The sequence below is a fragment of the Pyrgilauda ruficollis genome, unplaced genomic scaffold, assembly GCF_017590135.1.
Source record: "Pyrgilauda ruficollis isolate IOZ18807 unplaced genomic scaffold, ASM1759013v1 scaffold15, whole genome shotgun sequence".
In the NCBI taxonomy this organism is placed as follows: domain Eukaryota; kingdom Metazoa; phylum Chordata; class Aves; order Passeriformes; family Passeridae; genus Pyrgilauda; species Pyrgilauda ruficollis.
Window position 1 is genome coordinate 4537755 of NW_024513654.1, and position 14549 is coordinate 4552303.

General features: G+C 44.0%; 1 protein-coding gene across 3 annotated transcripts in view; it reads left to right on the forward strand.

Moving 5' to 3' along the window:
* Window positions 1–14549, forward strand: part of FGFR2 (fibroblast growth factor receptor 2) — an 80929-nt gene that overhangs the window by 14590 nt on the left and 51790 nt on the right. For 2 of the 3 annotated variants that reach the window (XM_041461441.1, XM_041461440.1), the window contains exons 3-5: window positions 5037–5303; window positions 6236–6310; window positions 12989–13158. In XM_041461441.1, coding sequence (XP_041317375.1) covers window positions 5037–5303; window positions 6236–6310; window positions 12989–13158 — 512 coding nt within the window. The remainder of the gene's footprint in view (window positions 1–5036; window positions 5304–6235; window positions 6311–12988; window positions 13159–14549) is intronic. The other variant, XM_041461442.1, reaches the window with a different exon arrangement.

Here is a 14549-nt window from a genome sequence, read left to right on the forward strand (position 1 = left end):
TATTTACGTTTGTTACCATCATGGATAGCTCTTTCAAGTTTTGTGTTTGAAGCTTTTCTACAAGGCCCAGATCTTTTTCTTCAGATTTGAGCAACTAATGTTTTTATATCTTCGATGGGGGGAAATGATTTGTGCTCTTTGGAGTCTTGTTCAGGCACAAGGAATTTAAAAATAATAAACTGTTAGTGTTGTTTGAAAATTATGGGAGGAACTGTAGCAATTTGGAAAGGGAAGTGTTTTATCAGAACAGAGACTTCCTGATGGTGCCTGGCGGAGGCAGAGCTGGCAGAGCTGGCAGCTGGCTGACAGTAACAGTACAAATGGGACAGCAGGAATCCAGTGGCTTTGGAGCAGCTGATGGATGAATTGCAAACACTGTTTTGTGCCCCTTTGTATAAGGAGCCTTTGTTTTGCTGTTGGTTAATAGGAGATGGTCACCATGGTCAGGAATGACTCTCTGCATTCTTAAACTGGTGGCTGTCTTTTGCAGGTTGATTTTATCATCCATTGTCAGAAGAGGGCATGGAGCCTCTTGATATTGGCCTACCAGCTTAAATTAAGGGAGAGTTCCATCATCTTGTCCCTGGGAGGTGGGAGGGAAGGCTGCACACCTGCCTGGTGATACCTGGGCTGCTTCTTGCAGAAAGCCTAAAGCCTTAGGCTTGACTTGCAAAGTCATGAGACCTATTTGACATTCCCATTCCACATTGTTAATCCAGTGTGGTCTTGATGGACTTCCCTCAATGACAGGAGAACCATGAGGAGGGGTAGGACAAGCAGCAGTGGTGGTGGTGGTTGGCAGCCTGGTGTTCCCTGTGGGGACATTCAATTTTGCAATTGAACCTCTTGGATTCTTGACAGGTCAGGTCTGTTGACCCTTCTGGGCACACTGTGGTGAGTGTTTAGTTATTTACTAAAGCCTTTTGAAGTGAAAGTGGCTTGATGGGGTCTGAGGCTTTTGTGTTCTGGAGAGTTGTGTGAGAATCTTTGCTGGGGTTAGCTATTAGCTGATGGTTTCATTATTTGGCTCTGTAACTAAGTAACTAAATGACTTGGGACTTAAGATAAGCAGCTCTTTGTTAACATTTTATTAAATGGAGACTAATAATAATGATAATAATTTAAAACCTAAGAAAGTATAAACGTCTCAGTGACCAAATCTGGAACAGAAACACGATTTGGAATACAATTGTGTATCTTAATAATCTGAAATAGAGCAGTCAGAGTGTCCCCAGTCCTCTATTGTGGTCATGCCTTTTATACAAACAGTCTTTACTCCACTTGATGGCTGGATGGCATAAGCCATTGAGGCAGGCTGTATGAGCCGGCAGAGAAAAAGTTCACAGCTGTTTATTTAACAGCAGCTTGGTTTTCCGTGGCAGTATTGTTCCACAGCTCCACCTATAAAGTTTAAATACATTGTGTGCGCCACTGTTACAAATAAGGATGTAGCTGAGAGCAGAAAATAGCAAAAGCAGTGTTCCCTGTCCTGCAGTGTTTAAGAACACCCAGAGTCATTCTGCATGTGTCTTTGTTGCTTGTTTGGTGTTCTAAGGGGTGACAGACAGGTGTAATTCATGTCAGGTAGTGCACCAATATCAGTGTAATTCATGTCAGGTAGTGCAGGAGGAATCAATGCCACAGTTACAGGATTTGCAGGCTTTCCTTAAAAAGGAACCTTGTGCATCCTTAGAATCAAGGAATGGTTTGGGTTGGAAGAGACCTTTAAAGGCTGTCTTGTACAATCTCCCTGCAACGAGCTGGGTCATCTTCAGCCAGAGCAGACTGCTAAAAGCCCTGTCCAGCCTGGCTCAAATGTTTCCAGGGATGGAGCATCCACCGCCTCTCTGGGCAATTTGTGCCAGGGCCACCCTCATCGTAGAAATTTCTTTATGTCTAACATGACAAACCCAGCAAAGGGCTGGTTCACAGGCCTCTGGTGATGGCTGAGGGTCCAGTTCCAATGCAGAGCTTCCAAGAGGGCTGGAGGAGCTGGATGTAATAGCAGGTCATCAAGCCTTGCCTCTGGAGCAGGTTCAGAATCCTGCTGTCAGCCACAGGGAAGACACAGGTTTGATGGTGCAGCATGGACGTGAGTTCAAAATTTGTCCCTAAATTTCAGAGCAGTGCAAAAATCCTTGTGTAGTGTCCCAGGGAGAGTTAACTTTGCAGCACAGGTTGTTTATGTGCTGCTGGGAATTTCTGAACACTTTGAACTGGTTGATTTTCGCAGTGAAGCTGTTGGGTGGATTCATGCCTCGGAATCCCACCTGTTCTCTGTTTGCTTTTGGGCACCATTTCAAACCCACACTGGAAAAAAGTTTATAGGCAAACATTATAAAAAGTGACAGTCTTAAGTGCTGCTACATTCTAGTTTGGCAACACAAAGGCTTACCTGAAATAACTCACAATTTCCAAACATGACTTCATTATGTCATGACAACACTTTGCTGCATCTTTCCTGATACTCTAGAGAGAAAGAAATGGAGGAGGATAATACATACCAAATGCTAATACTTGAAACTTGTTTTTCCTTTAGTGTACTAGTGATTTTCTTTGTAAAAGGATTTTTTTTTTTAAATTGTAGTTGGGAAATAAATTACTGTTCTTAAGTTTGCATTTGGATTTGTGTTGAAAGACTGCAAATTTGGAGTTAGTAATTTAAAAAGAGATGAAATCAGGGATGTGATGTTAAAAATTATTTTCGCTTTAATTTCCTTTTAATTGTGTGTGGGCTCATCCTGTGAGTTTCCTGGCACTGTTCAGCAGAAGGCTCTAATGCACTTAAAGGAGGTTTGAAGCATCATCACCCAAGGTGGCTTTCAAAGAAGTTTAAACAGACATTTTTAGACTCCAGTACATTGCTGGCACAGTGTAAACTGTAAAAGAAATTTTTTTGCAGGTAGAGAGTTACAAAGTCTTATTGACTTCAAAGTAAATTAGGTAACTGGCTTCAGGTACCTTTTTTATTTGACAGTGAAATCGAATTAAAAAAAATTCTCAAGCAGATTCAAACACACTCATTACTGGGACAAAATATGTAGAAAGGGGCCTATGTTCCTTCTGGAAATTGGATTTCTGAGACCATAATGTAGCACTCAGTGAAACACCTGCACTGCAGACCTGTGGGTTCATGACTGTATCAGCAAGACTGAATTAGTTTATAAGAGGTATAAATCTGTATTGGAGCCTGTCCTAGACTCTTGAGATGGAACTCTGCATGCTAGAAAGTTTAGAGACCTTGTTACAAATTCTAAATCCAAGAAGCTTTGCAGTCTCTAACTGGTTGTGTTGGGATGGGTTTCATGTACCACCTTGGTGTGATGTGTGTGTCAAATCTGTTCTTTGAGAAAACATGTTTGCTATAATGAAAAAGGCAGGAGAAGCTTTGATGGGGCACATTCCTGTAATGACAGAATTGCAGGATGAGTGGGAAGAAAACTGGGTCTCCAAGTCCATCAGTAGAACCTGATACCTAAATCCCCCACTGTGCTGGACCCTTCTGGTGCTCATGGCATCATATTTCAAGTTAGAAGGGACTCATGGGGACTGTCAAATCCAACTCCCTGCTCATTGCAGGGCTGCACAAAACTCAACTACTGACAGAACTTCAGCATTCCAGACTCCCATCTCTCTCCAGGCCTGCTCTGATATGATGCTTGTTTCAGGCTTTCCTGTTGAAAGTGTGATACAAAAAATGACAAACCAAGGAGGGGGAACAATGGTTTCAGAGTTTTGGCATTCTTAGAAGGAAGTGTGGACATCAAAGAGTCACCTGTCAGTACTCCCTCAGAGTCCCAAGCAGACAGGGAGGTGTTTTATTTATTCCTAGGCACACAGTTGGTGCCTGTGCAGGGCAGGACGTGTCCGGGGTGCACGGGGAGCAGCTGTCTGTGAGCTCTGACCCTCCCCATGAGCAAACAGAAGATGCCTCTGCTTCTTTCCTTTATTTACCATTCCTGCTGCCCTTGGCGAGGCTCTTGGGAGAGGGGTAGTGTGGTGGTAGGGAGAAACCAGTTCCAGAAGCAGTGCCTGTCTGTGGGACAGCCTGAGCTCATCGTAGGTGTGCTGAGCCTTCACGCTGCACTGTGGAGACAGTCTGGAGTGCCCGGGGCTGCTGGTTCTTTCCCCCTGCTGAGAGCTGGCCCTGCAAGGGGGGCATGAAGCTCTAGTAACTATAGGCAGATGTAGTTTTCCAAGGATGTTTTTTTGGAAAAAGGCTGTGGTTTGACATTCTTCTTGTTACCAAAGGGAGCTGACGGATGAGCCATTGCGTTCGGAACTTGTGCGCATACTTTGACTTTGAAAGCTTTGCTTGTGCTCCTGGGTTTCTGCTGTATTCCACTTGGGAGAGGTTGTGAAATAAGTAATGAAGCAAAAAAGAATTTAAAGGGAAAAGTTACTGCCATGGAGAGAAGTGCTGGTAGTGCAGAAGGCAATGTAGAGACTTTGTGATGGGCACTGGGACAAAAATAAAAGGTATCACGTATGCTGTGTATAGGAACTCATGCTTATTAGCTTAGTGAATGAAGGGGTTTTTGGGCATCTTTTTCTTTCAAAACAGCACTTTCCAAGTTTTAAAAATTAAAAAGCAACTTATAATAAAACCAGGTGGGGAAAGATAATTATTCATTTGAATTGTGGACCCAAACACTAAGACAGAAAACGGAATTTGCCTTTTGAACCCCTCCTTCTCCTACAAGTCCTTTGAAGCCTCCAGGTTCTGCAAACCTCATTGTCCCCTGTTCTCTGTGACCAATGAGAGGAGTAATGTTTGTGTGGTTCTGGGGACAAGGGACATGCCAAGACACTGATCAAAAGTGCCTGAGCTTTACTGGTGGTGAACTTCTTGAAAATAACCTGCATGTGGTTCAGTTTAACAACACAGAATACTGGGCTAATCTGGACGAAACTTTTTTTTATTTAACGTAACTTGATTTCCATGGATGAAAAGGGCCTTCACTGACCTGTTTGGAAATTCTCTCCTTTCCCTTCTCTTTCTTCTATTTTTTCCTCCTTTCCTTCCACCTTCGCAGAGCCGCCAACCAAATACCAAATCTCTCAGCCAGATGTTTACTCAGCACTTCCAGGAGAGACGCTTGAGTTGCGCTGTCAATTGAGAGACGCCGTCATGATCAGTTGGACTAAGGATGGGCTCCCTTTGGGGCCTGACAATAGGACAGTGATTATTGGGGAGTACTTACAAATTAAGGATGCCACAGCCAGAGATTCGGGCCTCTATGCTTGCACTGCTGTTAGGACCCTAGACAGTGATACTCTGTACTTCATTGTAAATATTACAGGTGAGTGAGTCAAACACAGGTTTTTGCATGCAGAAGCTGTAAGATGTGATGTTAAGACACTTTATGACCTAACATGAAACAGTCCACTAGGGCGCAGTAAGTTAAGATGAGTTCTGTAGCCATTTTTGGGATTTTTCTCCTTGTCCTGACCCTGAAATGGGCTCAGTTTGTATCTACTCCTTTTTGCTCCATGGGCTCTACAGAGATTAACAGCTGCTGTAGAGCTCTCTGCTTTATGCCACTCCGACAGGATTAAATTAGACAGTTACTGTGAGGATGTCAAAGCCAGTAGAATGAATACAGGTTTTTGCTCCATGCATCAGAAGAGGAACAGTAAGTTGAGTTCTGTAGCCATTTTTGGGATTTTTCTCCTTGTCCTGACCCTGAAATGGGCTCAGTTTGTATCTACTCCTTTTTGCTCCATGGGCTCTACAGAGATTAACAGCTGCTGTAGAGCTCTCTGCTTTATGCCACTCCGACAGGATTAAATTAGACAGTTACTGTGAGGATGTCAAAGCCAGTAGAATGAATACAGGTTTTTGCTCCATGCATCAGAAGAGGAAAACGTGTGTTCTACATCCAAGTTTAGAGATAAATTGTTCTGGAGATGCTCAGTTCTGTTCAACTGCATTTCTTTAATGGAAGGAAATGCAGTTTTTTTAAGGAAAAAAATATTAATCAGAAAAATTTTTGCAATTAGCAAACTCCCCATGGGAAACTCTGTAGCACTTCATGACCATTAGCTAGATTTGTTACAATTTTACATGGAAATAGCACATTTTGTGGCTGGATTTTCTTTTTCTCTAGCTTCTGCACAACTAACAAGCACTTGTCCTTCTTAATACACAGTCTAAGATGTAGCTTATCAATTTGTTTTTCTGTTAAAAAAAAAAATAGGCTGGTTTAAAGACTTGGTTGTTTTTAATGTGCAGATGCTCTTTCCTCTGGGGATGATGAAGATGACAATGATGGGTCCGAGGACTTTGTGAATGACAGCAACCAGATGAGTAAGTAACAGTGAACTTCCAGAAGTCACTAGCAAGATCCACGTGGAAAATTATGTCCCATCTCTTGCACTCCTGTCTTCAGAGCTTCTTCATTGTTAACTGCATGTACTGTCAAACAGTGGTATCTTTGTCCTCCTCTGTTTTCTGTTTCATGTAGCTCGTGACTTGAAAAAGAAAAACAAAAAATAAACTAATACTCTTTTGAACGTGCTTTTCTGGTCTGTACTTTCTTTTTTCCCTTCTTCCTGGCATTTCTGCAGTTTCCTTTCCTTTCTGAATCGAAGTTTGGTCTTTGTCTGGTTTAGACTCTGGCAGATGAACTAACTTTTACTGAACCTGTGCAGAAATTCAACAGAAGAAGCAAAGATCCAGCATATTTTGTTAAAAGGTGGTATGAAAACTTTAAAAAAAAATTAAGTTGTAATGAGGAAAATCCTTCAATCCCTAATCTCAACAGAAATCTCGCCAGGGTGGATGAATTGGAGACAATGAGGTTCTTTTGTCTGCAAAGAACCATAAGGTTTGTTGCAAAGAAGGCGATTCAGTGCTAAACCCACATTTTATGTTACTTATGCATGATGAAAATGGGCTAAAAGAGTCTTAGACCTATCTGAATGCGTTAAACTTTGTCCCCTTTAGAGAATTCATAAAGCTATTAATAAGCTCTAAATAGAGCACTCTCTAAGAGGGAAAAAAGTATGTAAAATTCATATTGGCTCCTTATGCACTGTGCAGTGTAGCAAAACCCCCTCGGTGACTGGTGCTTTGCTGTCACTGGTGCCTGGTAAAGTCACTAACACGGAGAGCACAGAAATCCCTTGGGGGAGCTGTCAGTGAGCAGCACCCACAGTGGGCAGGGAGTGTGTTTGCTGCTCAGCCTGGTCAGGAGCTGGCAGCTGCACTGCAGCCTGGAGCACTTGTTCAGGTGAGCAAGCACGAGCCTGATTTCGGCTGCCCCGGTTAGTGCCTTTTGTGTGCGGCTGCCCCCGGTCTGAAGCTGTGAAACATTAGATGCTATTTAAAGTGATATAAGTTCCTAGCTGCCTGTTTGGCCTCTGCCATCTGTTAGTGTGATTAACCCTGGCCTGATGCACAGGTGCCTCTGGAAGGGGCTGAGATCAGGCAGCTGGAGATGCCCTGACAGAGGAATGCAGTGGCAAAGAGAATTGGAGAGCTTGGAAAAGGGACACTGCTTTTAAAACAGGTTGTCTAGGCAAAACTCACCAATCCAGGCAGTGTTAGCTCTGCCCAGAAATGGAGCCGTAACAGAAATTCCTGTTAGGAAACATTCCCGATGTTTGCTGTTCCTTAAAGCTTTACTGGTATTGGTCGGAAAAGGACTTGTGACATTTTCAGTGACAATTGTGCTTCTGATCTGCAGTGGTGGCTTTGGTGATCCATTGTGAGCATAAATGGCTTTTGGAAAAAGTGAAGGACCTGCTCTCAAGGCAGCTGTGCTCTGTAATGGCACAGAAGGATTCCTGCCCTTCCAGCGACAGGGAGCAGTGCCCAGCAGTTGCGCTAACGACATTCTTGTAAAACGAGCTATCATTTTAAGCTACTGTTAATCAATCTTGATTGGGGAGCTGGTGAAAGGCTCTTGACAGTGTCCATCTGCTGGCACAGGGGTGTGTGCTGCAGCAGGGACCAGCACACTTTCCCTGCTCTGAGTGAAAGATGCCTCTCAGGCGTGAACGTTCCAACATCGCGGATGGCAGGGAAAGTGTGGAGATGGAAAGGAGGAAACTGCAAAAGACAAATTTGGGCCTGAGCAGAGCATTCCACAAGCAAATCCTTGTTGGATTGCTCTTTAAAAGGTGCCCACTGTCTGCTGAGGGAGCAGCACAGCCTCCCGGGGTCTGAGCTGGAAGCAGAACGATGACTGAAGGGTTGTGGCACCGTGTCCCTCCAAGCATTCTGTGTCCAGTGAAAAGCTGCATCATAGTAACTCGATTAATACAAGGCTGCTGAAAGAGGGCTGTGATTTGGCAAGCTATGTGTGAAAGTCAGGGGTGGGACTTGGTGTGGTGTGCCTAGTGCCTTGTAAGCCTTCTTTTCCTCTTCCAAGTTTTCTGTCACATCCAAGAGGCCGCATCTAATTGAAGACACTGTGTTACAAGGCAGATGGAAGATGGAGGAGTGAACCAGGAGCTCTGTGTGTGTCCTGCGTGTGCTGTGGGGCAGGCAGTGTACACAATGGCCAAATGCCCTCTACCTTCCCTTCCTATGGGATGCTGAGCCTGGCAAAGTCCATGACCTCACAATAGTCCCTGGCCGCTGCTCTCCTACAGAAGTCTTTTAAGTGTTTCCTCAATCACCGTTTGAGTTTTGCAGATCTCAAATGATTTAACTGATAATTTACATACAAATTATAGCTGTGATCATTAAGGATAAGCAATGGAAATTGGCATGGTTATGCCTTTACTAATGGAAACAAAAGGCCATAGTCTTCAAAGGTTGTTGCTTTTTGATGAAACAATTCTGATAAAGTCCAGCTGTCTTGGCATGTTAATTATGATGAGATGAGGCAGGAAATGGCTGTAGTGCCTTCAACAGGAAGCTGAACCTTGGCATTCTCATTCCTGCATACTTAAAACTAAAACAAACTTTTTAGAGCTGTTTTATTTACACTGCTAAGTATTCTTTTAAGCTGTTGTATTTCAGAGGCTAAGATTTCCAAATGCAGGTGGAGAGGCTGTTGAGGAAATCTAGTGTCATTTTCAAGGCTTCCCAGAAAATACAATTGCTCTTGAAGTCAGTGGAGGCTGTAGGTGACTCTGTAGATGTGAGGAGCAGCTCCTCCTTGGGAGAGGAGGGCACTGGTGTGTACCCACATGCATTTGACCACTGGCCCTGTGTGTGTTTTTCAGTGAGAGGCACACTGAGCAGATTTCACTCTGCTTTTGCTGTCCCTTCAGCTTGACAGATACTTTAACTGTCTGAAAAAGCGCTGTGGTAGATTTGTTCCAGACTGCATCCTGAATAGCTTTTTATTACTTCCAGCTTTTGTTAAAGGGATTAGTGCTCATGGGGAAGGTGCAGGATTGGTTCCACTGCAAAACAGTACTCTTTCTCCACAAAGGGTTGGTGGTTGCAATCAAGTCCACCAACTAATTTATTCTGTAGACTTCTGAGTAGCCCTGAAGATGCTGCTGCTCTGCCTTGAATTCTGGTCAGGCAACTGGAGGCTTTATGACTTTTTTTCCTTATCGCCCTTTAAACAATTTCTTCTGGGCCAAGCAAGGGTAAATTGGCACCAAGAACAAAAAGTATCTAAATGTAATCCACATGCTGTTCCTTTCATGCCTTGAAGAGTTTCAGAAAGGATGAAACAAGGTTCAAATTCATCAAATCCTGTAGAGTGAAAACCCACTCAGGGGAGAAGCAAAAATTGGATGTTGCCTAGAAGTGTTTTTTAATTAAAGGTCAAATACAATAGCACTGAAAACCTTGGAGGAGTTTGATGTGGTCACTTATGGCACTCTATTGCCTGCTTGAGGTGCTTGTCAGGCAGGCTTGGAGTTGACTACTTTTGTGTTTCTTTGTATTAGATAAGTCCAAATAAAAACTGAAGAGTCCTGAAGTGAAGTGGTCCCCTGGGCTCCCTAATTTCAATTTCACATGCAGGAGATTTGGCTGATTAGATGTAATGTCTGTGCAGTGTGGGTCAGCAGGACATTTTCTTCACTAATGAGAACTCTAGGAGCAATCAGGAATTCCCACCCGTTCCCCTGCTGCTCTTTGCTGCTTCATGCTGGAGTCTGCCCTGTGGTTACTGTGAACTTTTAGTAGTGGTGCCACCTACTCCACCTGTCCTGGTGGCAGTGATGGGATGTGATGGACGTGGCCCATGGGAGCAGTCAGCACCTGGTGGTGTCTACTCATTAACTGTGTTCATTATCGGTTTTAGTGAAGCTTGGTGTTTTTCCTCTCAAGACAAATAGAAGCATTAAAAGGTGTTTTAGGTCATGATGATTTAATCTATAAAGAAGAATGCTGTGTGCTAATCATATCAATCACTGAATGAAAGCACAATTTGAGGGCAAGTGTGATGGTTTGTGGATGTTGCTGCCTTTTCCTCTTTTCCTTGAACATGCTGAGGAGCTGCCAAATGTAGGATGTCTTGAAGCATTTTCAGATGGTGCTTTCCATATGTGATGTCTGCATGTTTTTCTCCAAGCTGACCTGTAATTTAGAAGCATTGCAGGTTATGCTGAGGGTTGGGTGAGGGGAAGCTTTCCAAACAAACCTTTCTCCTGTTCTGGGGTGTTTCCTTTCCCCTCCTGTGGGACAAAATGCAACCGCTTCTCTTCATTCCTGCCTGCATCTGCCTGGCCTCTTTTTTGCACCCATCTCTGTCAGAGATCTCCCTCTGTGCATTTGTTGCATTGGAGCTTTTCCAGGGGAAGGTTGTTGATGGATAGTTATTTTCAAGAAAACCAGAGGATGGGCTGGACCATAACAGCACAAACTTGTCTGTGTGAAGCAGCTTTGGGGAGCTGCTGGTGGCTGCATCCTGACTGACTCCAGTGTCCTGGTCCCAGTCTGCAGCCTGATGGGAGCTTCCCAGAGCTTGCTCTTCCAGGGCAGCACAGCTTTGCCATGGGTGAGCTGTGGAGGCTCAGAGGCTGTGCTTGCCAGTGGCTGCATGAGAGCTCTTTGTGCCCCGTACGTGTGAGAGAGGTTTGTGTGACGGATGTGGTGGGAAGTGACCATGCTGGCTGCAGAGCTGCTGGGTTGGCAGTACCCACTTGGGGCTAAAGCAAGCCCTCTGCTCTGGCTGGGGTGCTGATACAACCAGATTGAATGGTTGGTTGTCTTTGACCTGCCCCAGTTTGCTTTGACTTTATGGGAGCTGCAAGTAGGGCCCAGCAGAGGTTGCCTTGTGGGAGACTTTTTAGCAGTCCAGGAAAACAGCTTTTTAATCCCTCAGTACCAGCATGTAATTCTGCTTTTGCCTGGTGTACTTGCAATGTAATTTGGCCTTTGCGTGTAGCAGTTAATTCCTCTGATTGGCTTTGTTTAAAGTCTTCTGTTGTTTTAATGTGATCCTGCTTTTAGCAAATAATGTTAACAGTGATTTTCCTTGCATCCCTAATTCACTTCAGTCTCCGTAACAATTTCTTAGTGTTGCAGTTAAATTTTCAATAGTTACTTGATTTTCTATTTTGATTACATGCATAAATTTGCTTTGCTTTTCTACTTCATTAATTTTAACACTAATTGCCACTTCGGGCAAAAAAAAAAAAAACCCAAACACTTATCGTTCATAGCATCATTATAGGACTTGCTTTTAGAATGTTTTCTTTATACTGAGAGAGACTTAGTTAAAGGATTTATTCCTGTATTTTCTGTCCAGCTGTATTTTTATTTTGGGGGGGGGGGGGGGGGGGGTAGCAGGATTTCTGAGTTTGCACTGATTGTAAGAGCTGCTATAAATATTTGAGGAACGGAAGAATTTATTTATAGTGGAGTGTTGGCCTGCTAATGAAGGAAATGAAGCAGGGTTGAGAGAAATGGAGTTATTTTTCTGGACCCCTCTAGTCCTAAAAATTCCACGCTAATCTGATTTGCTTCAGGAAAACTCCATTGTAAAAGAAATTAATGTTTCCTACTATTAAATAGATCTTGAATCTTTAACTTAAAAAAAAACCAAAAAAACAAAACAACCCTGTTATGGTGAGATGACTGAAGCAATGCCATGAAGTCTTTGAGAAATGTAGATGAAGCTGTGCAAGGATCCAGAGCATGGGATAACTTTGTCTTTGGGTCTATGTCTCCAAGTTTACTTCTGTGAGGGTAAAAACTTATGGGCAGTTGTAAATTTTGTTCTGCTGTGTTTCCTCTACTGGTACATGACAAACATGCTTCTCATGATGTTCATGTGGGCACAGGCTGGGCCAGGACATGGCAAGGAGTGAGCGAGAGCCAGGAGAGCCATGTCAGGGTCTGGGAAAATGGTCACTTCAGAAATTGTGTGTTGAGAGAGAGGCACTCTAATTTTATGCCATGTTTTTGGATGTCACTGACCCTTTGGACTTCAGGAGGCTCATTAGTGCGGGAAACCCCTCCAAAATGATGAATACTTTTTGCTGATCCACATTTACTTGTTTGGTTTCCTCTGCTTGGGTTAAGATTTCAGAAATATGTTCCATTTGTAAATACATTTCTGTGGTTTCTATGGCAGTAGCAGCACAGTTCACCTCGGCATCACACACTGCAGGCTTTAGCTGCTGTCAGACTGGTGGGTGTTTTTATCCCCCTTCTCACAGAAGGGGAAAGGGGGAAGGCTCATGTTTCCATGCATCTTCTGTCTTGGGTCTGTCTGGCTTCACAGCTGAGGGCCAAAAATTCTGAGTTTGAACCATGGCAGTAACTCAGCTCGAGATCAATATTATCTGATGAAAACCCAGTCCCTGTGTCTTACTTGATGTACGCAAAACAAAAGTTGTCTGTGGTTAATTACTGGAATTTTGTCACAAATTAAATACCCAGAGCAGCAGACTGAGCCGTTTGCAAAACCCTGGCTGACACTTGCAGCAGCTGATCTCCAGTCGTGTGCTCTTTCTAAACCTTGCTTGAAACCGTTTCCTGCGGCTCTGCGCGCCGGTGGAAGGGGCTGGATGGGGAGCCGAGTTTCCAAGTGCTGATGTTTCTGGATGTGTCCCTTTGGAACAGGGGCGCCTTACTGGACACACACGGACAAAATGGAGAAGAGGCTCCACGCCGTGCCGGCCGCCAACACCGTCAAGTTCCGCTGCCCGGCCATGGGCAACCCAACGCCGACCATGCGCTGGCTGAAAAACGGGAAGGAGTTCAAGCAGGAGCATCGCATTGGCGGGTACAAGGTAAGGGCTCACCATGGCGTTTTGTAATTTCTCTTCTTGACCAAAGCTGTTAGAAAAAAAAAGCCAACCAAACAACCCAAAGCCAGCCCTCCTCCTTCTCAAAAAAAAAACCAAAAAACCAAAAATCTACCAAAAACTTGCTGAAGTCAACAGAAAATATTTTAATGGCCTTGGATCAAACGTGGAAGTAAAAAGAGGTGGTTGTTTTCTTCTGGGGGAGGGTGGGTGGTGTCTTTGGCGGTTACTGAGCACTAATTATTTATTTTTTTCTGAAATTCAAGCTTCTAGCCTAGCAGTGCAGCTAAGGATTATTTTTAGAGACGTATTTGGAAAACTAAAGACTGACTTAGCAAAGCAGATTAAGACTGTTTTGCTCTATTCATTTTTGGCTGCATTGTTAAAAACATGGCCATCCGCTCTGGTGAGTGTAAGGCAGTTTAATAAAGGAAGCCTTGGAAGTCAAAAGTTATTATTTTCTATAGAGTTTATGGCCTGTGAAACTGAAATGGGAAGAAGAATTTGAGGGGAAAGTAACAGCAATTACTTAGAAGGGTTTGTTTGAATTTTAAATAGCTTCAGATTAGATGTCTTATTCTGAGTTGGTGGTTACTGATTAAGAGAGAGTTTTAGGGAGGCCAGCTTGCTCTGTTGTTAGTGCACAGACCTTTAACCTCGTGGTATCTGCCTAGGTCAGGTCAGAAGTCAGGATTCGGTCATCTGATCCCTCTCCTCCAAGGAACTGGGAATGCGTGACTTTGGTGGCAAATTGCTGTTCAAGCATTGCCATTTCTGACTTCCCATCACCTCCTGTGTGGGTCTTCTCTCAGTGGTTTCCTCACGTCCCCGACACCTCGGCAGCTCCTCCCCCAGGAGGAGAAGTTTCTGAGTCAGTCCCCTTGTGTCAGGGCTGGAATCCCCATCCTGGAGCTTGTGCTGAGCTGCTCCCAGCAGTTTGCAATGGTTGTTAGACACAAATGAGCTGTCTTTGCTAGACAGAGCTCAGTTCTGAGTCCTGAGGCTGCCCCCAGTCCTGCACCACTGCCTTGCCCCCTGGTTGCAGTGGTTTTGGGGAGCTGCCTCGGTTGAGCCATTGCTTTGTCAGCTGTTGATTCAGGTCCTGCCCAGTGCAAAAAAATCTGTTTTCCAGTGCAGAGGAGGACAAGCCTCAGTCTCCTTTCCTCTCTAGCTGGATTTACTGTAGAAAGTGTCATTTTTTCCAACATTTGTGTTAGCAGAGAGCAGAGCCCAGAAAGTCTCCCCGCATGAGCACTAATTATCTAAGTAGACTTTTCCATCTATGTTTGCTTACACCATAAATTTCTGTTGCTTGTGAGTGTACACCTGGCAACACCTTCTGCCTTTCATAACGCTGTGGAGTGTTAACGAATTGG